General features: G+C 42.1%; 1 protein-coding gene across 3 annotated transcripts in view; it reads left to right on the top strand.

The window, feature by feature from the left end:
• Positions 1-20,353, top strand: part of RICTOR (RPTOR independent companion of MTOR complex 2) — a 175,548-nt gene that overhangs the window by 2,213 nt on the left and 152,982 nt on the right. For all 3 annotated transcript variants that reach the window (XM_075588547.1, XM_075588553.1, XM_075588543.1), the window contains exon 2: positions 6,608-6,655. In XM_075588547.1, coding sequence (XP_075444662.1) covers positions 6,608-6,655 — 48 coding nt within the window. The remainder of the gene's footprint in view (positions 1-6,607; positions 6,656-20,353) is intronic.

Here is a 20,353-nt window from a genome sequence, read left to right as displayed (position 1 = left end):
TGGTGCTGTCACGCTTGATTCACTGGACACCTAGCTCCTTTTATTGCCACGGGAAGTTGTAGACAGTCTAGGTCTTATTTCCCATTGTCGGGTTCCCCCAGAGAAACAGTGAACTGTTAGACTATTGGTCAAAGTGTTTCTATGAAAAATAAGATTGTGCCCACTGTCAACGTTTTCTGGGAGCGATTGGAACTCCCAGTTTCCAAAAGAAAAATACTAAACCTGAACAAGACTGAAAATTCAAGAAATGCTAATATAGCAGGATAAAGGTATGCACAGAGAGGTGGACCTCCCAAACAGAATATATCTCTAAAGAAATGGTTTACTCCAGCACAAAGAAAAAAATGGAATACTGATAATAGTGCACATATGCAAAGGTTTACTGCATATGAAAGTGTACAATCAGAAAAATCATAATATATGAAAAAAATACAATATCACACAGCTAACCTTGAAGCATGCCCCATATGGGGAGAATGCAACAATCAAGAGACACTGGCAACATTTCAGGCACAGTCCAACCTGATGTATGCAAGCAGAGTAGACGAAAAAACAAGCTGCTCTCACAGTAATAGGAGCATACCCGGCAACGGCATCTCTCAACAAATGTCTGGACTGTTGGTGCCCGAAATGTTGGTAGTGCCTGTTAATCATTGATATCCTCCACACTAATAGTGGTATGCTTTAAGTCTGCCTGGCTATGTAATGATTATATACATATACACATACATATACACATGCATGCGCGGCGCACGCATGCGCGGCGCACGCATGCGCGGCGCACGCATGCGCGGCGCACGCATGCGCGGCGCACGCATGCGCGGCGCACACATGCGCGGCGCACACATGCAGTTGGGTCCGGAAATAATTGGACACTGACACAATTTTCATAATTTCGGCTCTACGCCACCACAATGGATTTGAAATGAAACAACCGAGCTGCAATAGAAGTGCAGACGTTAAGCTTTAATTCAAGGGGTTGAACAAAAATATTGTATGAAATGTTTAGGAATTGCAACCATTTTCATACACAGTCCCATTATTTCAGGGGCTCAAATGTAATTGGACAAATTAACACAATCATAAATAAAATGTTCATTTTTAATACATTGTCGAGAATCCTTTTGCAGGCAATGACTTCGTGGGTCTTTCTGCCTTAAGTTTTGTCTTCAGCAAGTGACATGCATGCTCGATCGGGTTGAGATCAGGTGATTGACTCGGCCATTGCAGAATATTCCACTACTTTGCCTTAAAAAAAACTCCTTGGTTGCTTTCGCAGTATTCTGGAAATCCTCCCAGGGGAGGTCTGTACGCCGCACAGCCGTAGGAAAAGACTTCAGAGAAGGCTGATGTAATGACCCATAAAAAACTTTAATGAAACAAAGTGCAAACGGATCCTCTTGACGCGTTTCGGCCCGTCAGGCCTTTGTCAAAAGAGTCCACTCTTTTGACAAAGGCCTGACGGGCCGAAACGCGTCAAGAGGATCCGTTTGCACTTTGTTTCATTAAAGTTTTTTATGGGTCATTACATCAGCCTTCTCTGAAGTCTTTTTCTACGGCTGTGCGGCGTACAGACCTCCCCTGGGAGGATTTCCAGTGTTCCGGTGCTTGCTGCCTGCACGCCGGGCTGTCACTGGTGCATCTGCGTCCCCCTACTGAACCCGGAAATAACGGCACTGCCGCCGGTCAGGTGACCACCCACCGCGATCGAGCGGATGCAGGGTTGGCAGCTGAAGACAGTGCTGGCGGCTCGTGAGGATCACTTTACCTGGAGGAGTTGCAGGCAGACGGGTCGGCAGCATCTACAATCAAGAGGACAGATCAGCCACTCCACTACATCCCCCAGCTGTCAGTTATTTCCTTCTATTTCATCTCAAACTTCATCGTGCTTATGGTAAGCCAGTTGCTGAGTACTACATCTGTGAAGGCTGCACTGGGGGATAGTGGCGATCACAAACCCACATTCATTATTGTTTACACACCAGTCTACAGCTGCAGTCACATTTTCTGAGCGCCTGGTGGATTAACTTTCAGTTCACCCGTTTTACACTTGCTTTCGCAGTATGTTTTGGGTCATTGTCCATCTGTAAAGTGAAGCGCCGTCCAATCAACTTTGCTGAATCTGAGCAGACAATATATCCCTATACACTTCAGAATTCATCCGGCTGCTTCTGTCTTCTCACATCATGAATAAACACTAGTGACCCAGTGCCATTGTAAGCCATGCATGCCCATGCCATCACACTGCCTCCACCTCCACACTTACGGATGTGGTATGCTTCGGATCATGAGACCTTCCAAGCCTTCTCCATACTTTTTTCTTCCCATCATTCTGGCACAGGTTGACCTTAGTTTCATCTGTCCAAAGAATGCTGTTCCAGAACTGGACTGGCTTTTTTCGATATTGTTTGGCAAAGTCTAATCTGGCCTTTCTATTCTTGAGGCTTATGAGTTGTTTGCACCTTGTGGTGAACACTCTGTATTTGCTCTCATGAAGTCTTCTCTTTATGGTAGACTTGGATAATGATATGCCTACCTCCTGGAGAGTGTTCTTCACTTGGCTGGATGTTGTGAAGGGGTTTTTCTTTACCATGGAAAGGATCCTACGATCATCCACCACTGTTGTCTTCCGTGGACGTCCAGGCCTTTTTTGTGTTGCAGAGCTCACCAGTGCGTTCTTTTTTTCTCGGTATGTACCAAACTGTTGATTTGGCCACTCCTAATGTTCCTGCTGTCTCTCTGATGGATTTTCTTTCTTTTTTTGCAGCCTAAGGATGCCCTGTTTCACTTGCATTGAGAGCTCCTTTGACCGCATGTTGTGGGTTCACAGCAACAGCTTCCAAATGCGAATGCCACACCTGGAATCAACTCCAGACCTTTTATCTGCTTAATTGATGATGAAATAACGAAGGAATAGCACACACCTGTTCATGAAACAGCTTTTGAGTCAATTGTCCAATTACTTTTTGTCCCTTGAAAAAGAGGGGGCTACATATTAAAAAGATGTAATTCCTAAACCCTTCCTCAAATTTGGATTTGAATACCCTCAAATTAAAGCTGATAGACTGCACTTTAAGCCCATATTCATTATTTAACTGTAACTAGAATGTATTTTGGTACACAGCCGAAATAACAAAACTTGTATCAGTGTCCAATTATTTCCGAACCTGTGTGTGTATATCTATATCTGAATATCTATATCTATCTTTTTTTTTCTTCATTTTTTTTCCCCATTACACGTTTGGATGCTTACGCAATTACCGGTATTCCATGTTTTATTTAATTGTGCGTGATTAAGCCAGTTTTTTCTCTGAAAAGATTATTCTGTAAGAGAACAGAAATGAGACTTCTGAAAATAAGTTGTTGTGCACATGTATTTTTTTTGTTTTGGCAGTCTAACCTTTGAACCCTGGTTTATTGACCATTGCTTTAAGCCATTTTAAACCAGGAACCGGTTAGGTTTGTCTGCTTATAGTGTAAAAAAAAAAAAAAATCCTATCTATCTAAACCATCGTCCTGCTCAACATTATAAATCGGAGCGTGTCGGTACATTTAAAAACTGGGTCCCCAATTGCCACCATGGGGTTGATCATGACCATCCATTCAGGTGAAAACGTTGGTTTTCCATTAAATATGTACAAGCGTTGTATTCATTTTATGATGGTCCTTGATATTATTTTTGATAGACTCGTTTTCCTCCTTTATTGACAGGGCACCTACTTAAGGAGTTAACATGTAGTATGTATTTATCATTTTATATAAACGACACCAACAGTACGCAGCACGTTACAAAATTGCAATACGGAAAATAAAGTACAAACAATGGGGGAAAAGAGCAGCACTTAACTTATGACATAAGGCAAACTAGACCCTGCCCCGAAGAGCTTACAATCAAAGTTGTATGTTGGGAGATTACAAACACAGTAGAATTAAAAGTGCAAGTCAGGGAGGGCACGTGCATGTGGAGTCATTAGTGTAGGAGTAAATAATTTAATGAGAAGCTTTTTCTTTTGTTAAGAAGTGAATTTTCAGCAGTAATTTCCTAATGGTATGAGGAAGTGGTTGATTAATATTGAGCGGAAGAGAGATCCATTGGTTGGGAGAGATGAGGGGAAAAAGGTTTAAAAAGTGAGTGAGCTGTAGAGGTAGAAGGTGCAACGATTATTTGTTTTTGATTTGGAGTCAAATATGACTAATTTTCGGGTCTTTGTAAATGGCTAATCTTAATCTCTGGGATTCCCACATTTATCATCCTTTTGTAAATTTATTCCATTCACATTGATTGCAAATTCATTGCTTATCCACAAGGCTAAGTCCATATTGCAGGTGCGTGCCCCTGCTGCAGAGGCGATCCGTGGCCTGTGGTATTGCTATGATGCGAGTGACGCGGAGGCGTGGCCGTGACGTCACAAGGCCGGTTCGCCCTCATTGGCTGAACCGCCCACGTGAGTCGGCTGCCGCACCAAGACTAAAATCTTGTCTTTTGGAAATGCTGCCACGCCGTTGTGCTTCTTCGCCACGCGCGCACTATGGACGGCCTCATAGAGGAGCCGTCTCTTGTTCGTGTCGCACACGTGGTCACGATCACTATGGACGAGGCCTAATACTGTACTTGTTTTGTGGATGGGTTTGTAGTCGTTCAGGAAACTTAGCAAAACGCTTTAAATTCATGATTGGGGCTCTGCACTAATTTCTAGAACAGAGTAGCTCAACTCCAGTCTTCAAGGCCACCTCCCCCCCCCCTCACAAGTCAGGTTTTGGGGATATCCTGGCTTCAGCACAGGCGGTGCAGTCTTCGACAGATACTGATTGAGCCACCTGTGCTGAAGCTGGGATATCCTTAACTTGACATGTTGGCGGATCTTGAGGACCAGAGTTGAGCGTCCCCTGTTCTGAAGTAGCAGTCTGATAATTTTGTGGATGTCCTTCCATTCCCAGTGCCAACTTTTTGTAACAGTGTGTGAAACGGACACCACTTCATAAGCAAATCTATTACTATGGTATAAACTCCAGTAAGGCTGATTGGAGCTTAGCACTTGTCCACTTTTGTATTACGGATAGCCATGGCATTGTAGCCCAGATCATGTAATGTTACATGTTGCAGGTAATGTTCCTTGACAATAATTTTTATTTGGGTTGGAACTCCTAAATCTTTTATTTCGTAAAAGTGTAAATTCCTCTGATATTCTCCAATGAATATCAACATGCTGTATTGTGAAGCAATTGAGTATTACTGTCATCACTTTTGAAAACCATCTGCACCTGTTCACCTTTTTATGCACTGTACATATGCGGACCCGACGAGACCCAGAATCAGAATGCTGCTTCTGCGGTCCTAGTTATGTAGTATTGTAAAGTGTGAAGATACTCGAACACCAGGTTTATTTTGGAGAGGGCAGAGAGTAATGTAATGTGTCAAACTTGCATTTCATAGTTCTAGTAACCGTACTGGGGAAACACTGATTTGTGGATACCTTTTTAAGGGTTAAACATTGGAACTCTTTCTTGATAAAATGTTCTAGCATTTATTTGTTGGCTCAGTGCACTGTAATTATAAATTCCCTTATAAGGTATCACAACCTACAACAATTGTACTCTTTTCAAAAATGTAATCCTAGCTAATCTGAAGTGCAATTTTTATTAAAAGTTAAATAATGGGGTAATAAACAGCATTTATTGTTAAGGGCTCCTCTTGGTATTGAGAAATATTATGCCACACGTTATAAGAAATGCTGCCTTTGAATACAATATTCCCACTCATAATTTTTTTTTATTTAGAAACATAAGATGCAAAAAACATTATTCCTGACATCAAATACATTTTGATTAATGCTCTCATTTGTTTCACCATACAAGCACCAAGATGGAAACTCTTAATGTCAAAGTTCTAGTTCATTTTATTCTAGGCATGGTTATAAATGTTAGGGCAATTTGTGGGCACGCTGCACCTCCATGAGTTACAAGCTATACTATTTATACTTCTTTACCTTAAAATCTCCCGTTGAGCACAGGGTCTGTAAATCTAACCAATAAAGGATATTAATCCCATATTGGAATTTGGACTTGGTTAAGGTCCACTGTGAATCATCCATGTGTTAAAAGCATGGTCTTTAAAACTTTAGTTTTTTTAAACACCTTGTTTGTAAAGAAGAGCCCAAAATGTGTAGGAACAGCGCATTGTTAAAAAAACCAAAAAAAAAAACCCCCTTGTAATTGCCTCACCAAAGTCAATGCAGTTGGGACATATCATATTCATACTTTCTAATGATATTGAATTGTCAAATGGTCTCTTCTGTTAGCGAGGAAATACTTGCGGTAACCCCCAATAGCTAGTTTACACCCACAACCCCTGGTGCCTGTGCTGTGCGCAGTGACAACTGACCTGTCAATCTCTACTGCGCTCCCCAGCGACATCAAAGCCGTATGTGACACAATGGGACTGTCGGCAGCGGTGATTGACAGGTCAAGTTGCTGCTAATTGAGTGGGGGTGTTAATGTGTATCGCAGACTCCTAAAAATTCCATTTGGCACCCAAGTGTTTTATATTTTTGTCCAACCCTGTGGTGTGGGTGAGTTTTGTAACCTTTCTGTTTTATTTTATTTTCAGGTCGAAATGACAGCGGGGAGGAGAATGTCCCTATAGATCTCAGCAGAGGTAAAAAGGAGGGAATGGGGAGGAGAGTGCAAGCTGTAGAAACAACTGAAGTCCAGAGCAGCGTACAAAAATATGTTTTTACTGAATGTCTGTTGTGTGGATTCTGTAGGATCCTTAAAGGAGCAGGGTCCCCCTTTTTTTTGTAGTATGGATAGGAAGCTGAGGGTCTCTGGATCCTCCGCGTTTAACTTCAGCTCTAGAGACCCTCTGCTTCCTGAGGTACTTGGCAGAAAAGGTGCTACCGGTGCTTGATTTCAGTTTAAATCCCCAGCGTCACGCAGGCCAGTAGGATGCTACGAAGGATGATGTTTGCAGCTTCCTATTGGCCCCATGACATGGGGGCTTTAAACCCCCAGTTTTTCCCTTGGTGGGTACTGTACAGGCAGCACCAAATTGAGTAGGGGGATCTGCCTGTTTAAGATGTTACTGTCTTCAAGCTCAAAAGAGGGTCCATACCACTCTGTCTAATATTAGGTTTAATTTTCCTGGCCACAAATACCCTCATTTCAGACTTGCTTGTGTCTTTTTAATCGCTGATTCTTCTTCCAAGATAATGAGATTTAATATGTAAACACATTTAGTCTAATTCCGCACTACCTTCTGAAACACACGGCTTCCATATTGTTTTTCAGAAATATTTGTACCATAACTCGAGACGAAAGATACCACTTCTGTCTTTAAGCTGGAGACAGTGTGAGGCTTCTGTTACTTTCAGGATTTATTGTTTGGATGCAGCTAAAATCCTTTATCGCAATATTAAACATCCATGATCATTTTTCTATTATGTGACCTTTTGATTTTGGTTGTTTTGGTGTGTTTACTGGGAACCGTTAGAGTTGGATGAAATGGGTTACATAATTCCCATTTTCCAGCATAAATATATGTGTATTTATTGAATCAATATGTAGGTTTTTAAAAAACATGTACGTCTGAGTGTGTACAAATATATATACTGTGTAGGTACATATGTAAAAGCTAGATGCATTTAGTTCTAGTCACAGTTAAACTTGAAGCATATTTTTGAACATATTTCAATCCTTTTCATTCATTTTCTTTGGGTCCACGCATATGCCACTGTGTGAATCTGCAGCTAAGCAACTGAGAAGGTACAATCTGTTATTGGCTTCTCCTAAATTATAATTAACTTTTACTAACTGCTTCATGGTTCATAAAACCCTTAAACATAATTACTCATCAATGTGGCTTTAGCACCTGTTTAAAAGGCTAAAGTTAGGGAAATATAGTCGATGGAATGTTATTTAAGACTGTGGTGTGTGTGTTGTGTGTAAAGAGTCTGTAGCTGGCACTCAGAATAGTTGCACAAAGTCAGGGTGCTAGTCCCATATAAATAATGTAAGTAATATTACCTTTCTTGTGGCAGGTAAATAAAGACAGCACTCCAGTAGAATAATCCAAAAACAATGTATTCAGGCATATAGCAAAGACGCCCAATCCGACGTTTCGGTCCCGGAACGGAACCTTTCTCAAGGGGGATGTACAGACAAACCAACAAAGAGATATAGATAGATCTCTGTCCATACTAAGTAGATAAAACACCTGTGTACAATTACCGGTTATTGCAATCCCTGCAAAAATCGGAGCCAGCTGAATTCTCGTGGAGCCGCCATGTTGGAAGAGGACTGAAGTGTCCCAGCCCTACCTCTACCAACATGGCGGCGACGACCCCGCTTCCACAGTAACTGCATAGCGCATGCGCAATTGCCCCAAGCTGCAGCTGGAGACAAATGTACGATATAATCACAAAAAATAGAGCAAGCAGTATTGATACGGGATCTCCAATTAGGGGGAGGGCTAAGATGTCAAAAAGCCCTACCTCTATCCTGCATCTTGGTAGTATCTTCATTGCTCTAACACCCGTTATGCGCATGCGCAATTGGTCCATACAATCATTATAGAGGCTAATGTAAGGCTATACAAGCCATTCTGCATCCTGGCTTAGGGGTAAATCATGCTCCGATGCTCATTAGGGTAAATAAGGAGACACATAACACCACCAATGTACTATATGGGATACCAAAGCATAAGTATGTAAACTCTAAATTTTAATTAACCCTTATAGACCCACTATTACAGTATATAAGAACAACATGTCACACGGGTAACAAGAGGTACATGCCTATCTCCCTTGAACATTCAAGGTGGTATCTGTGTCTCCTAAATACAAATTAAAAACTATTGCATGTGAGGAATAGATGTGTGGAAACAAAAGGGATCATATATCCAAACATGGATAGGAATATAAAAACAGCAGCCCACCCATGAGGTGGAAACATGCAGTGACATGCGTATATCAAAAAATAATTACAGTATTATTATACCCAAATCTAGAGTGAATGATATACAAAGCAGACAAGGATACAACCACAAGATCATGCATCCAGCACCATTTGAATGGAGGAGACAACTATTGTAAATAAGGGGAGTCACAATATGTCTCCTTACAAACTACAGAAAGCAGCCCAAATTAAGGTCTTTATTAAGACCCTTTTGAGTCATGGTGTTCAAAATGTGTATAAATTTAGCTTCCATCTGTAATAAAATGTTGTTCCTGTTGCCACCTCTATTTGGAACGTGTGCCTGTGCTATCGGCATGCACCGGAATGTCGCCAAGCCATGTTGTAAATTCTTAAAATGCCTGGCCATTGGTAAATGTTTCAGTTCATCATGAATTGTAGTCTCCAATAAAGCCTTCCGAATGGACAATCTATGCATAGCGATGCGCTCCTTCAGCATTATTGACGTCTCCCCCCATAGTACAATCCACATGGACATCTGATGATATACGCCACAAAACGAGATTCGCAGTTCAAGAAGTTGGTTATCTTGATAGGAGTACCACTATGTGGGTAGGCAAAGGTTTTCCCCAAAAGAAGATATTGGCAATTGACGCATCCTTTGCATTTATATACGCCTGCTGTGTTTTTTTAGCCATGTTGTGCCAGTGTGTACTTATCCACAGGATCAGCCATCCATTAGCGAATCCTCCAGGCTCCTCCCTCTCTTGTAACAAAAAAGGGGTGGCACTGAAAAATATCCCATTTTTTTTATTTACCTGCCGCAAGAAAGGTAATATTACGTGTGTGTGTGTGTGTGTGTGTGTGTGTGTGTGTGTGTGTGTGTGTGTGTGTGTGTGTGTGTGTGTGTGTGTGTGTGTGTGTGTGTGTGTGTGTGTGTGCGTGTACACACACACCCCTATCTGCACCCACACACTTTGTAATTCTACTTTGAAAATCAATGGGAATTACTACCCAGATCAATGCATAGGTCGGTTAACGTTTACAATGTTGCTAATGAACAACATGGTGGAGTGTAAAAGTTATTGTGACTGTTATAACAAGAGCTTTAAAGTCTTTTCTTTAATTTTTACAAATGTGGAAAAAATAACATCCATTTTCCCCCTTAATGTATGACACATCTGTGTTCCCTGGCTGCCTTCATGCTCTCCGAATATTAAAGATGACCTTCTCTGTGATGGAGGATCTGCATGGCAAGTTGCCATGGCGATATTAGCAACTGGGATTAGAGTACTTGGTTTTATTTTCCTATTTTAAATTCACAATAGTTCCAAAAACTGATTTACAGTAACGTTCAGATCAAACACGTCCATTGCATGGTTTTTGTTAAAGGTGCAACTTTCCCAACCCCCATATGAACTGTGCAATGAAAAAGATGTCAGGGCTGAATGACTGGCAGCTTGAATAACGGTTAATTGGCACATAACAAAAGACGGGGATAAACACTTGCGCGTTTCACGCCCTCTTGGTTTATCAAAGAAGTCTGCGTGGATAAGGATCTCGTGAGTACATAACATCAGTCCTTTTTCAAAAGAAAAGTGGTTTATATTATCATGCACTGTGGACTCTATTGACTTTAAATATTGTGTGAACTATAAAAAGATATTACCTAAAAGATAGAGACCTACATTATCTCAAAGTCTCTCCCTATGTATATTGTTGTCACGCACCACCTGAATTAAAAGGAATACTCACCATCTGGAATTATAGAACCTTCCTATTTGAATGCACAACAATCTCCTCTACATATATATCTGTGAAACTGCACAAGGGTTTTTGAAGTGAAACTTCTTTGCTGGCACCTACAAAAATTTTGCTTGCACAAATCTCCTTCATGGTGACAGAAGTGTGTAACAAGAGTGACGTCTTCCTCCCTGCGTATGCGCAGAAACCGGTTGCACCTTCCTCCCTGCGTATGCGCAGAAGCCGGTTGCACCTTCCTCCCTGCGTATGCGCTGAAGCCGGTTGCACCTTCCTCCCTGCGTATGCGCAGAAGACGGTTGCACCTTCCTCCCTGCGTATGCGCTGAAGCCGGTTGCACCTTCCTCCCTGCGTATGCGCAGAAGACGGTCGCACCTTCCTCCATGCGCAGAAGCCGCTGACATGTTTCTCCCTGTGCATGCACCCATCGCCATGCGCAGGAACGCGGCCGACATTAAAAGGTGTAGGTCCCTCTACTGTACTGCTTTCCCTCTCATTTGTTACATGGGTGGAAAGCTGAGGTGCCCTGACTTCTACTTGTGTAAAGTGAGTGTGCCATGGGGCAGGAGAGTGCTTCTTTAAATAAATGTGGAGTTCCCTGGGGACTGCATTATATACAGGGACGTCAGTGACGTATACCTGCACCACACACACGCACCTTCACCACATTGCTGAGCACGTGCGTTCTAAGTGAAACTTCTTTGTGTTTTGTCACTGAAATTGTATTTTGATGTTTTTGATTGAATTAAAGACCTTTGAGAGTATAATTACAATTTCAGTGACAAAACACAAATAAGTTTCACTTAATGCGCGTGCTCGCCCCACACCCTTTTTTTTTTTTTTTTCCATACCCTTTTTTTTTTATGCACTGGTTTTGGGCATGTCCTATTTTGCTTGCATTAAAAGTGAGCTGAATGTGGAGCCATTTAAAGCAGTTTGTCAACCTCTATTTTTTTCATATTTTTTTTAATTTAAAGTATAGTTTTCATATGGCATCTCCTGCTGTTCATTCTCACTTTCTCCACTCCACCGGGCAGCACACAGCTGTTTTTCATGCATAAAAGAAAAGGCCTTATCAGAAAAAATGTTTCCACTTAACCTTCTAATTTTAAAGTTCTGTGAGGTCTCCTGATATCATGTGGTGCGAGGAGTTTAGCAGCCATACTCATTTAGGTTTTGGGCAACATATTTAGTGAAACAATACAGTTTAAATAAAATCGACGATAAAGTAAAAGGCGAGATATCAATGCAAAGATGAAAAAGATCAAATGGCACTCCACTGGGGTCAGGAAAACAGCATATTTATTATATCAGGTCACCTTGATAAAGGTCTAATAGTGGGACCGAGACGTTGATATTTTTTGCTATATTTCTGAGCCCACTGGATTGCTCTTCTGTCTTTTTCCTCTTTGGCATTAATCTGCTCCTAAATTGGAGCGATGTGCACCCGTGTCAGGTACCTGCTGCTCTTGTGAGTGCTATTATTTATTTATTTCCCCCCGCCCCCCCCCCCCTTTCTCCCTGTTTTTGGTCAAGATACGAATATAAACCTCCCACTGTATAGTATGGTGAAGACTGGTGCTTTTCACTATTTTCCTTTGTAAATTAGATGGTATGGGGATATGTTGATGGGTTTTTTTTCTCCTGAATTATTTACAGATGATTTCTCATTGTTCTTCTTTATTTTGTCAGCTTGGAATCGGTGTGATTCATACTCTACTGAATGCTATCAAGGATATAAATTGCATTATATGTCCCCTTGTAGCTTGGGGTTTGAGTCATTTAAGAAGAGCCATTCTTATGTTGGACAGGGCGGTTACTCCCATTCTTTGGCTATTGCTGCCCTGGTCAGCTGCAGCCTCTTGATTAGGCCTGTAACCACATCAACCGGGAAAACACTGTGTAAATTAGTCGTGCTGCAAGCTAGGGATTACAGCCTCTGAAACCAAGTTGTGAGCTGTCTTGTGACAAGCCTGGTTGTGCTGTGCAAGGAATGTGAATTTTGTTTCTTATGACATACATGACTGTATTCTAAAGTTATTCCAACCGTATGACTTGAGGGATAAACACTCATTGCATAGCATTGGTCCATTCCAGGATTTACTGAGGTTACTTAGTCATTCCTGATCTTACATAGCAATTAATGGGCACAGTGAAAGGACATGAACTCACTGAACCAAAGCAAGCTATTGGTAATATGTGTGATGGGTTAAATCTAGGTGATTGATTCCTTTTCCTAATGCAGTTGAGACCAGTACAAGTCTTGTGGCTTCCTATTGGCCCATAATCCTCTCAAACTGCTGAAGGTTGTCTAAGGCTGTCTAAATTGAAGGTATGACCTCTGTGTTCATTTAATGTAACCTTGTATTGTTGTTATAACTGTGGCCAGGACATAGCTGAAAATGAGAGGTGCATTACTTCCTGGTAAAACATTTATTATAAATATAAGTAATTCTTACACTTTTTAAAATCTGCAGTACATGCTAATCACCACTTTTTTTTCTCCGTTCAGGTGTTAAGTGGTTAAAATTAATCTCTCCCTTCCTTGTAGTCTAAAGCAGGGGTGCGCAAACTTTTTTTTTTCTCCCCCCTGCGGTTCCCCTCTCTCCGCGCCCCCGCTTACCTCGGCTCCGGCAGCATGATGTCACGTTGCCATAGCATTTGACGCCACATTGCCATGACGACGCGTCTAAGAAGCCGCCAGAGCCAAGTTAAGTAAGGTTTACAGCGGCCCTGCAGCTCCCCACGCATTTAATTTAAGTACCTTCGGGAAGCGCGCGGGGCCTTTATAAACCCCGCGATCCCCGCAGTCAGTCTCGTGCCCCCCTTGGGGTCGCGCCCCCCCTTTGCGCACCGCTGGTCTAAAGGTTACCATGGTAACTTCAAATGCTATAGATAACAAATTTATTATTTTAACACAAGTAAACAATAATAATAATGATGCTCGGTTGCGAGATACTAACATTCTAAATTAATCTTGTATAAACTTCTGGGGGTATTGCTGCTTTAACGGGTCAATCCCACTTAGAGCAACAGAATGATACCAAGTGATAGGTGCAATAGTGTAATCCTACTGTAGATATTAAAAAATAAATACAAAATAACTGGTTATACTCCCTTCCAATATCAACAAGCTACACAAGTGATATTTTCCCTTGAAGTATGACACAATGTATTCAGGGAAGCCAATTACATTGGTGACTTGTTTACTTGTTTACAGTTTGTGTGTAAGCGAATCTGTCTCACTGTCTTTTCTATTCACATTTTTTTTGTTGTGGCGGCCCTTTCTTCATTGTGTAGCTTGTGAGAGCTAGAGTGGATCAAACTGCACCGACTTGAGAAAATGCTGCAGCAGTTTAAAGAAGCGTTGCTTCTTGGGATGTTTTGTTGGTTTTAGTGGCCGGGGCTGGAATTCCAATATGATGGTTTTAAAGGTCCGCGGGCAAATAGGAAGCTGCAACATCTTTCCTTGCTGCTTACTATTGGCCCACGCGATGCAGGACATTTAAACTTAACAGAGATTCCGACAGCAACTTTTAGTGGTATTTCGGGGATCAGGGGGTGTGCGGAGTTGAAATTAACGTGGCTCAGCTCTGGACACCCTCTGCTTCATACCTGGCGAGATGTGTTGTGTGTTTTTTTTTGTTTTATCTCAAGGGTATATATGCTTTAATTGAACCAGCTGGGGAGTTGTTATGCAGCTTACCAAATATCAGTTTTTCTCCAGAATCATAAACGACAGCATAATGCTGAACCCAATTTTTGTGCCACTTTTGACAGTGCGACAGTCTCTTTAATCACCGTTCTCAATTTGTATTGACTTAAAAAATACATTTGGTAGAAAATGCCCAGTAGAAGTACTGTACGTACTAGGAAGATGCTGGGAATTCTTTTGGGCTCCGTACCTGTTTTTATCATTGTATGACCATGGCAGTCTGAAGGGAGTGAGACAGCCAACGTGAACTGAATGAAAGATGCAACGTTGACACTTATTCCTTAAGGACATTACAGATATAAAGTAAGACGCTTGGCTGCAAAGCATTGTCATGTCACTGATGGTACACACAAGTACGCACCATTTACTGCTTTCTTGAGGATAAATGCAGCATATAACACAGGTGATGGTGCTGTTTACAGTATTCACCTGTGCTGTAAATTCAGCAAGATATTAAATGTGTGAAATTGTGAATTTCAATGTAGTGAATTTTCAATATAGTTTGGAGCAGATACCAAACTTCATGCCTGGCAGGTACAATTATACAAGTCTAGGACATTTGATTGCGGCTGTTTTGTCGTGATAAGGTCGCCGTCGGCATTTAGCTGCCACTCGCCTCGCTGTAGGGACATCTCGCCACCGGCCATTTTGTCTCCAAGGTAAGCTCCAAACCTTACCCCTTATCCTAGAAACCCTTAATCTTATCTCCTGATACCAACACGCGCTGCTACCGGAAGCCCCCTTACCCTAATTTATCTTATTGGTGGAGCGGCTGTAGCGAAGGGCCCCTCGTCGGCCAAACATGGGTGGCAAGATGGCCGCGATCAAATGTCCGATTCCGCATTTAGTCTATTACCTTTCAGACTGCAGCCTTTCCTGTGAATGTTTTTGTTTTTGTCTAACAATGAATACAATGCTATTTGTGTTTGTGCCATCGCTGTGTGCATTGTGGCAAAGAAATGTTATCTTAGAAATGATTGAATGTTTCGTTGTAATCATTGCGGTGCTTTGTTCTGGTACTGTATGAAAGGGTTTGCTGCATTGGTCTAAACGCTTGGTGGGAGGGAAATGGTGAAGCATAATTACATGTATTGTATTGTATTGTATGTCTTTATTTATATAGCGCCATAAATATACATAGCGCTTCACAGTAGTAATACATGTTGTAATCATATAAATAACAAATAATAAAAATAACAGGTCATGGGAATAAGTGCTTCAGACATAAGAGTAACATTAAGGAAGAGGAGTTCCTGCTCCGAGGAGCTTACAATCTAATTGGTAGGTAGGAGAACGTATAGAGACAGTAGGAGGGAATTCTAGTAAGTGCGTCTGCAGAGGGCCAAGCTTTATGTATCGTGTCCAGGATTATCCACAGTGCTATTCATATGCTTCTTTAAGCAGGTGTGTTTTAAGGTGGGTCTTAAAGGTGGATAGAGAGGGTGCTAGTAGGGTATTGAAGGGAAGGGCATTCCAGAGGTGCGGGGCAGTCAGTGAGAAAGGTTTAAGGCGGGAGAGGGCTTTAGATACAAAGGGGGTAGAAAGAAGACATCCTTGAGAAGACCGCAAGAGTCGGGATGGTGCATAGCGAGAAATTAGGGCTGAGATGTAAGGAGGGGCAGAAGAGTGTAAAGCTTTAAAAGTGAGGAGAAGAATGGAGTGTGAGATGCGGGATTTGATCGGAAGCCAGGAGAGGGATTTCAGGAGGGGTGACGCGGAGACAGATTTAGGAAAGAGTAGCGTGATTCTGGCAGCAGCGTTTAGTATAGATTGTAGGGGAGGCAGGGAGGTCGGACAGTAGGCGGTTGCAGTAATCGAGACGGGAGAGAATGAGGGCCTGAGTCAGAGTTTTAGCAGACGAGTAACAGAGGAAAGGGCGTATCTTTGTGATATTGCGGAGGAAAAAGCGACAAGTTTTAGAAACATTTTGAATGTGAGAGAGGAATACAGTGTGACCCCTAGGCAGCGTGCTTGGGCTACTGGGTGAATGATCGTATTTCCAACAGTAATGTGGAAGGAGGTAGTAGGGCCAGGTTTGGGAGGAAGTATAAGGAGCTCTGTTTTTGCCATGTTAAGTTTCAGTCGGCAGATGGCCATCCAGGATGATATTCCAGACATTCAAAAACTTTGGTCTGTATAGCAGGTGTAAGGTCAGGGGTTGAAAGGTAAATGTGTGTGTCGTCAGCATAGAGGTGATATTTAAACCCAAAAGATGTGATTAGGTCACCTAGAGAGAGTGTGAAAAGAGAAGGGGTCCCAGGACAGAGCCCTGGGGTACCCCCACAGAAAGATTGATAGAGGAGGTGTTGGCAAAAGAGACACTGAAAGTACGATGGGAGAGGTAAGAGGAGATCCAGGATAGAGCTTTGTTCCGAATACCAAGAGTATGGAGAATGTGGAGGAGAAGAGGGTGGTCCACGGTGTCAAATACTGCAGAGAGGTTGAGTAATATGAGCAGAGTGTAATGACCTGTCTTTGGCAGCATGGAGGTCGTCTGTTATTTTAGTGAGGGCTGTTTCAGTAGAGTGAGCAGTGCGGAAGCCAGATTGTAGTGGGTCTAGAAGAGAATAGGTGTTGAGAAAGTGTAGCAATCAAGAGGATACAAGACGTTCAAGGAGTTTGTAGGCAAAAGGCAGGAGGGAGACAGGTCGATAGTTAGGACAGGTAGGGTCACATGAAAATGTTTAGTATTTGCCCAGCTGCCTGTCTGTTTAGTAGCTTAATAGCTCAACTTCACTTACACTTCAGTTTCACTTGTAAGGAAATATTCAACTTTGTCACACATTTATAATAAAATCCATATTTCTCGCTGGTGGAAGTCCAGAATTGTTTTGGTTCTTATACACTGTTAAACCCTGCTTCCTGTCTTGTGATATTAAATAACAGGCTAGATCGAGGTAAAAATTTATTTTTCTTTGTAGTGGGTAAGGATAAGGCCCCGCTCCCTCAGCGCGCCCGCACTGCAGACAGGCGGCGCTTTGACAGGCAATTGACCGCTTCTTGCGGTCTGTAGGGAGCAGGGGGATACAAATTTTCTGCCTCTCGCGCATCACCGCTCCCTCCCTCCCGAGCCGGGCAAAAGTTAACAAAAAAAACCCAAGGACACACACCCGCAGCTCCTTCCCTGCTCCCCTCCACTCACACACAGGCAAATTCATACGGGGGGGGAGTGAATCGGAGCAAGGGGGGAAATCGGAACGGGGGGGTCAGGGAGGGAGAGCAGAGGTGGAACTCGGATTGGCTCCCTTGCGTGTCACGTAACGTGACACTCGGCGAAAACAGAAGCTCCTTGTAGCTCCGGCTGGCTGCCACGTCACAGCACGCAGTCAGCCATGCCGGAAGGAGCCAGCGGGGACCTCCAGAACGGAGGCAAGCAGCTGGTGGCCCGCAGCGGGACCAAGGCCTAAGAGTTTGTATTCACCTAATTTATCCCCTCTGTAGTCTTACATTCACTCCCCCCCCCTTTACTTTAAGACAAACGTTTTTTTTTTTTATTTGCGTTCTCTATCAGAAGCCTACAGTGACATTTCGTGTGAGGCAATTGCAAAGCGTCAACTTTGACCAAGGAGCTTAGGGTGGGGTGCATAAGGTGGGCTAATATTTAAGAAATATATATTGTTTACAATGTACAGCATTTATATAGTGGTTGGTAAAAGCACCAGAACTGCCTCCTTCTCTGGTGTGCTTTGCATCAGAAATGGCGTCTGTAATGTGCGGCTCAATTTTATTTATTTATTTATAAAATATTTTACCAGGAAGTAATACATTGAGAGTTACCTCTCATTTTCAAGTATGTCCTGGGCACAGAGTTAAGACAAATAATACATGGTTACAAATACAGTTACATAAATGAACAGGGTATACATTATATACAAGACATTGCATGCACAGTTAAAGAAAAGATATATTATGGGCGTATGAAACAGTTACAGGCCAGATTAAAATGTGAGACAGCCTTAGATTTGAAAGAACTTAAACTGGTGGTGGATGTGAGAGTCTCCGGTAGGTTGTTCCAGTTTTGGGGTGCATGGTAAGAGGAGGAACGGCCGGATACTTTGCTGAGCCTTTGGACCATGAACAGTCTTTTGGAGTCTGATCTCAGATGATAAATGCTGCATGTGGTAGGGGTGAGGAGCTTGTTCAGATAGCTGGGTAGCTTGCCCATAAAGAATTTAAAGGCAAGACAGGAAAGGTGAACTTTGCGCCTAGACTCGAGTGATGACCAATCTAGTTCTTTGAACATTTCGCAGTGATGTGTGTTGCATTAGAGAACAAAACGACAAATTGAATTGTAGATGGTGTCAAGTTTGGTAAGGTGGGTTTGAGGTGCCGAGCCATATACTATGTCTCCATAGTCAATAATTGGCATTAGCATCTGCTGTGCGATACGCTTTCTGACCAGGAGACTTGGGAAGGATTTGTTCCTGTAAAGTAACCCTAGTTTGGCATAGGTCTTGGTTGAAAGGGTATCAATGTGCATCCCAAATGTTAAGTGGGAGTCAAACCATAAGCCCAGGTATTTAAAACTAGTGACAGGGGTTAGGGTGGTGTTGGCGTTGGTTCTAATCTGGAGCTCAGTCGGTGGAAGCTTGAAAAATTTAGTCTTGGTCCCAAATACCATTGTTAGTCTTGTCGGTGTTTAAAATCAGTTTGTTTTGGGAAATCCAGTTTTCGAGTCTGAAAAAGTCAGACTGAAGTATGTGTTGAAGGTCAGAGAGGCTATGGCTGTGTGCATATAGGATTGTGTCATCTGCATACATGTGTATTGAGGCTTCCTTACAAGCTGTGGGAAGATCATTAATGAACACAGAGAAGAGTAGGGGCCCCAGAACAGAGCCTTGCGGGACACCACAGATGATATCCAGGGTTTGGAGTTAGAGCCTGAGATGGACACATGTTGGGATCTTCCTGATAGGTAGGACTGAAACCAGTTGAAAGTATGCTTCCCTATTCCAGAGCTCTGGAGTTTAAGCAGGATAGCATGATCAAGTGTATCAAACGCATTTGCAAAATCTAAAAATACTGCACCAGTGAGTTGTCCCCGTTCCATTCCACACTGGATATCATTGCAAACTTTTAGCAGGGTAGTTACGGTGGAGATACAGGAAATGGAGAGGAGCGCACGATCCAACAGGAGCAAGGAGAGGACCCAATGCAAAAAAATATATATACTTTATTCTGTCATACACCTAAAATCCAACGCGTTTTGAACGCTGGTGCGTTCTTTATCAAGGATAACATACACTGCTAAAACAACCCATTAAATACCCCTCTTTCCTGCGATCCGTTCGCGCCAAAAAGAACCACCCTGTGACGTCATGACGGCCGCGCGTGCTATTGCACATTCGCGAACTGCCAGAACGACTGGGAAGTCAGAAGGGCGGAAGTGATGGCTGAGGCCAGAGGGGCAGGGAATAAACTAAGGGCACAGTAGTAAGCAAAATTAAAATTACGGTGGCCCAAAGGGAACAATAAACAACAACAACAACAACAACAATAAAGAAACAAAACTGAAGCTGTCAATTCTAATTAACCCTGAAAAAATAGAAAGAAAAGAAAATGGAAGAATAAGAAAAAGGAAGGAAATAATGATTAAAACAAAATGAAAATAAAAAGGCACAAAACAAAGAAAAAATGAAAAATAGATAAAAACAATATTAGTACTTGATAAGAAAATAGAGATACCACAGAACTGAATGTGTTGAGATATAATAACATGTTGTTAAATAATTCATAACATATAAAGATGATATATAGATAAACATAATAATAAATGTAATGATCACAAGGAAAGAGAAGAAATATATAAAGTTATATATATTATAATAAAGAACATATACACATATATATATGTAAAATCAAAGCAAATAATGACATTCCAAATAAGTAACAATAATTAAAGAAAATTACTCAAATGCCATTCAATGTTCAAACTGAAGGGAGAACGTGTTCTCAAAATGAAAATCC

Source organism: Ascaphus truei, chromosome 1 (genome assembly GCF_040206685.1).
Source record: "Ascaphus truei isolate aAscTru1 chromosome 1, aAscTru1.hap1, whole genome shotgun sequence".
Taxonomy (NCBI): domain Eukaryota; kingdom Metazoa; phylum Chordata; class Amphibia; order Anura; family Ascaphidae; genus Ascaphus; species Ascaphus truei.
Note: the sequence above shows the minus strand (reverse complement) of the source record. Positions and strands in the feature narration are given on the sequence as shown.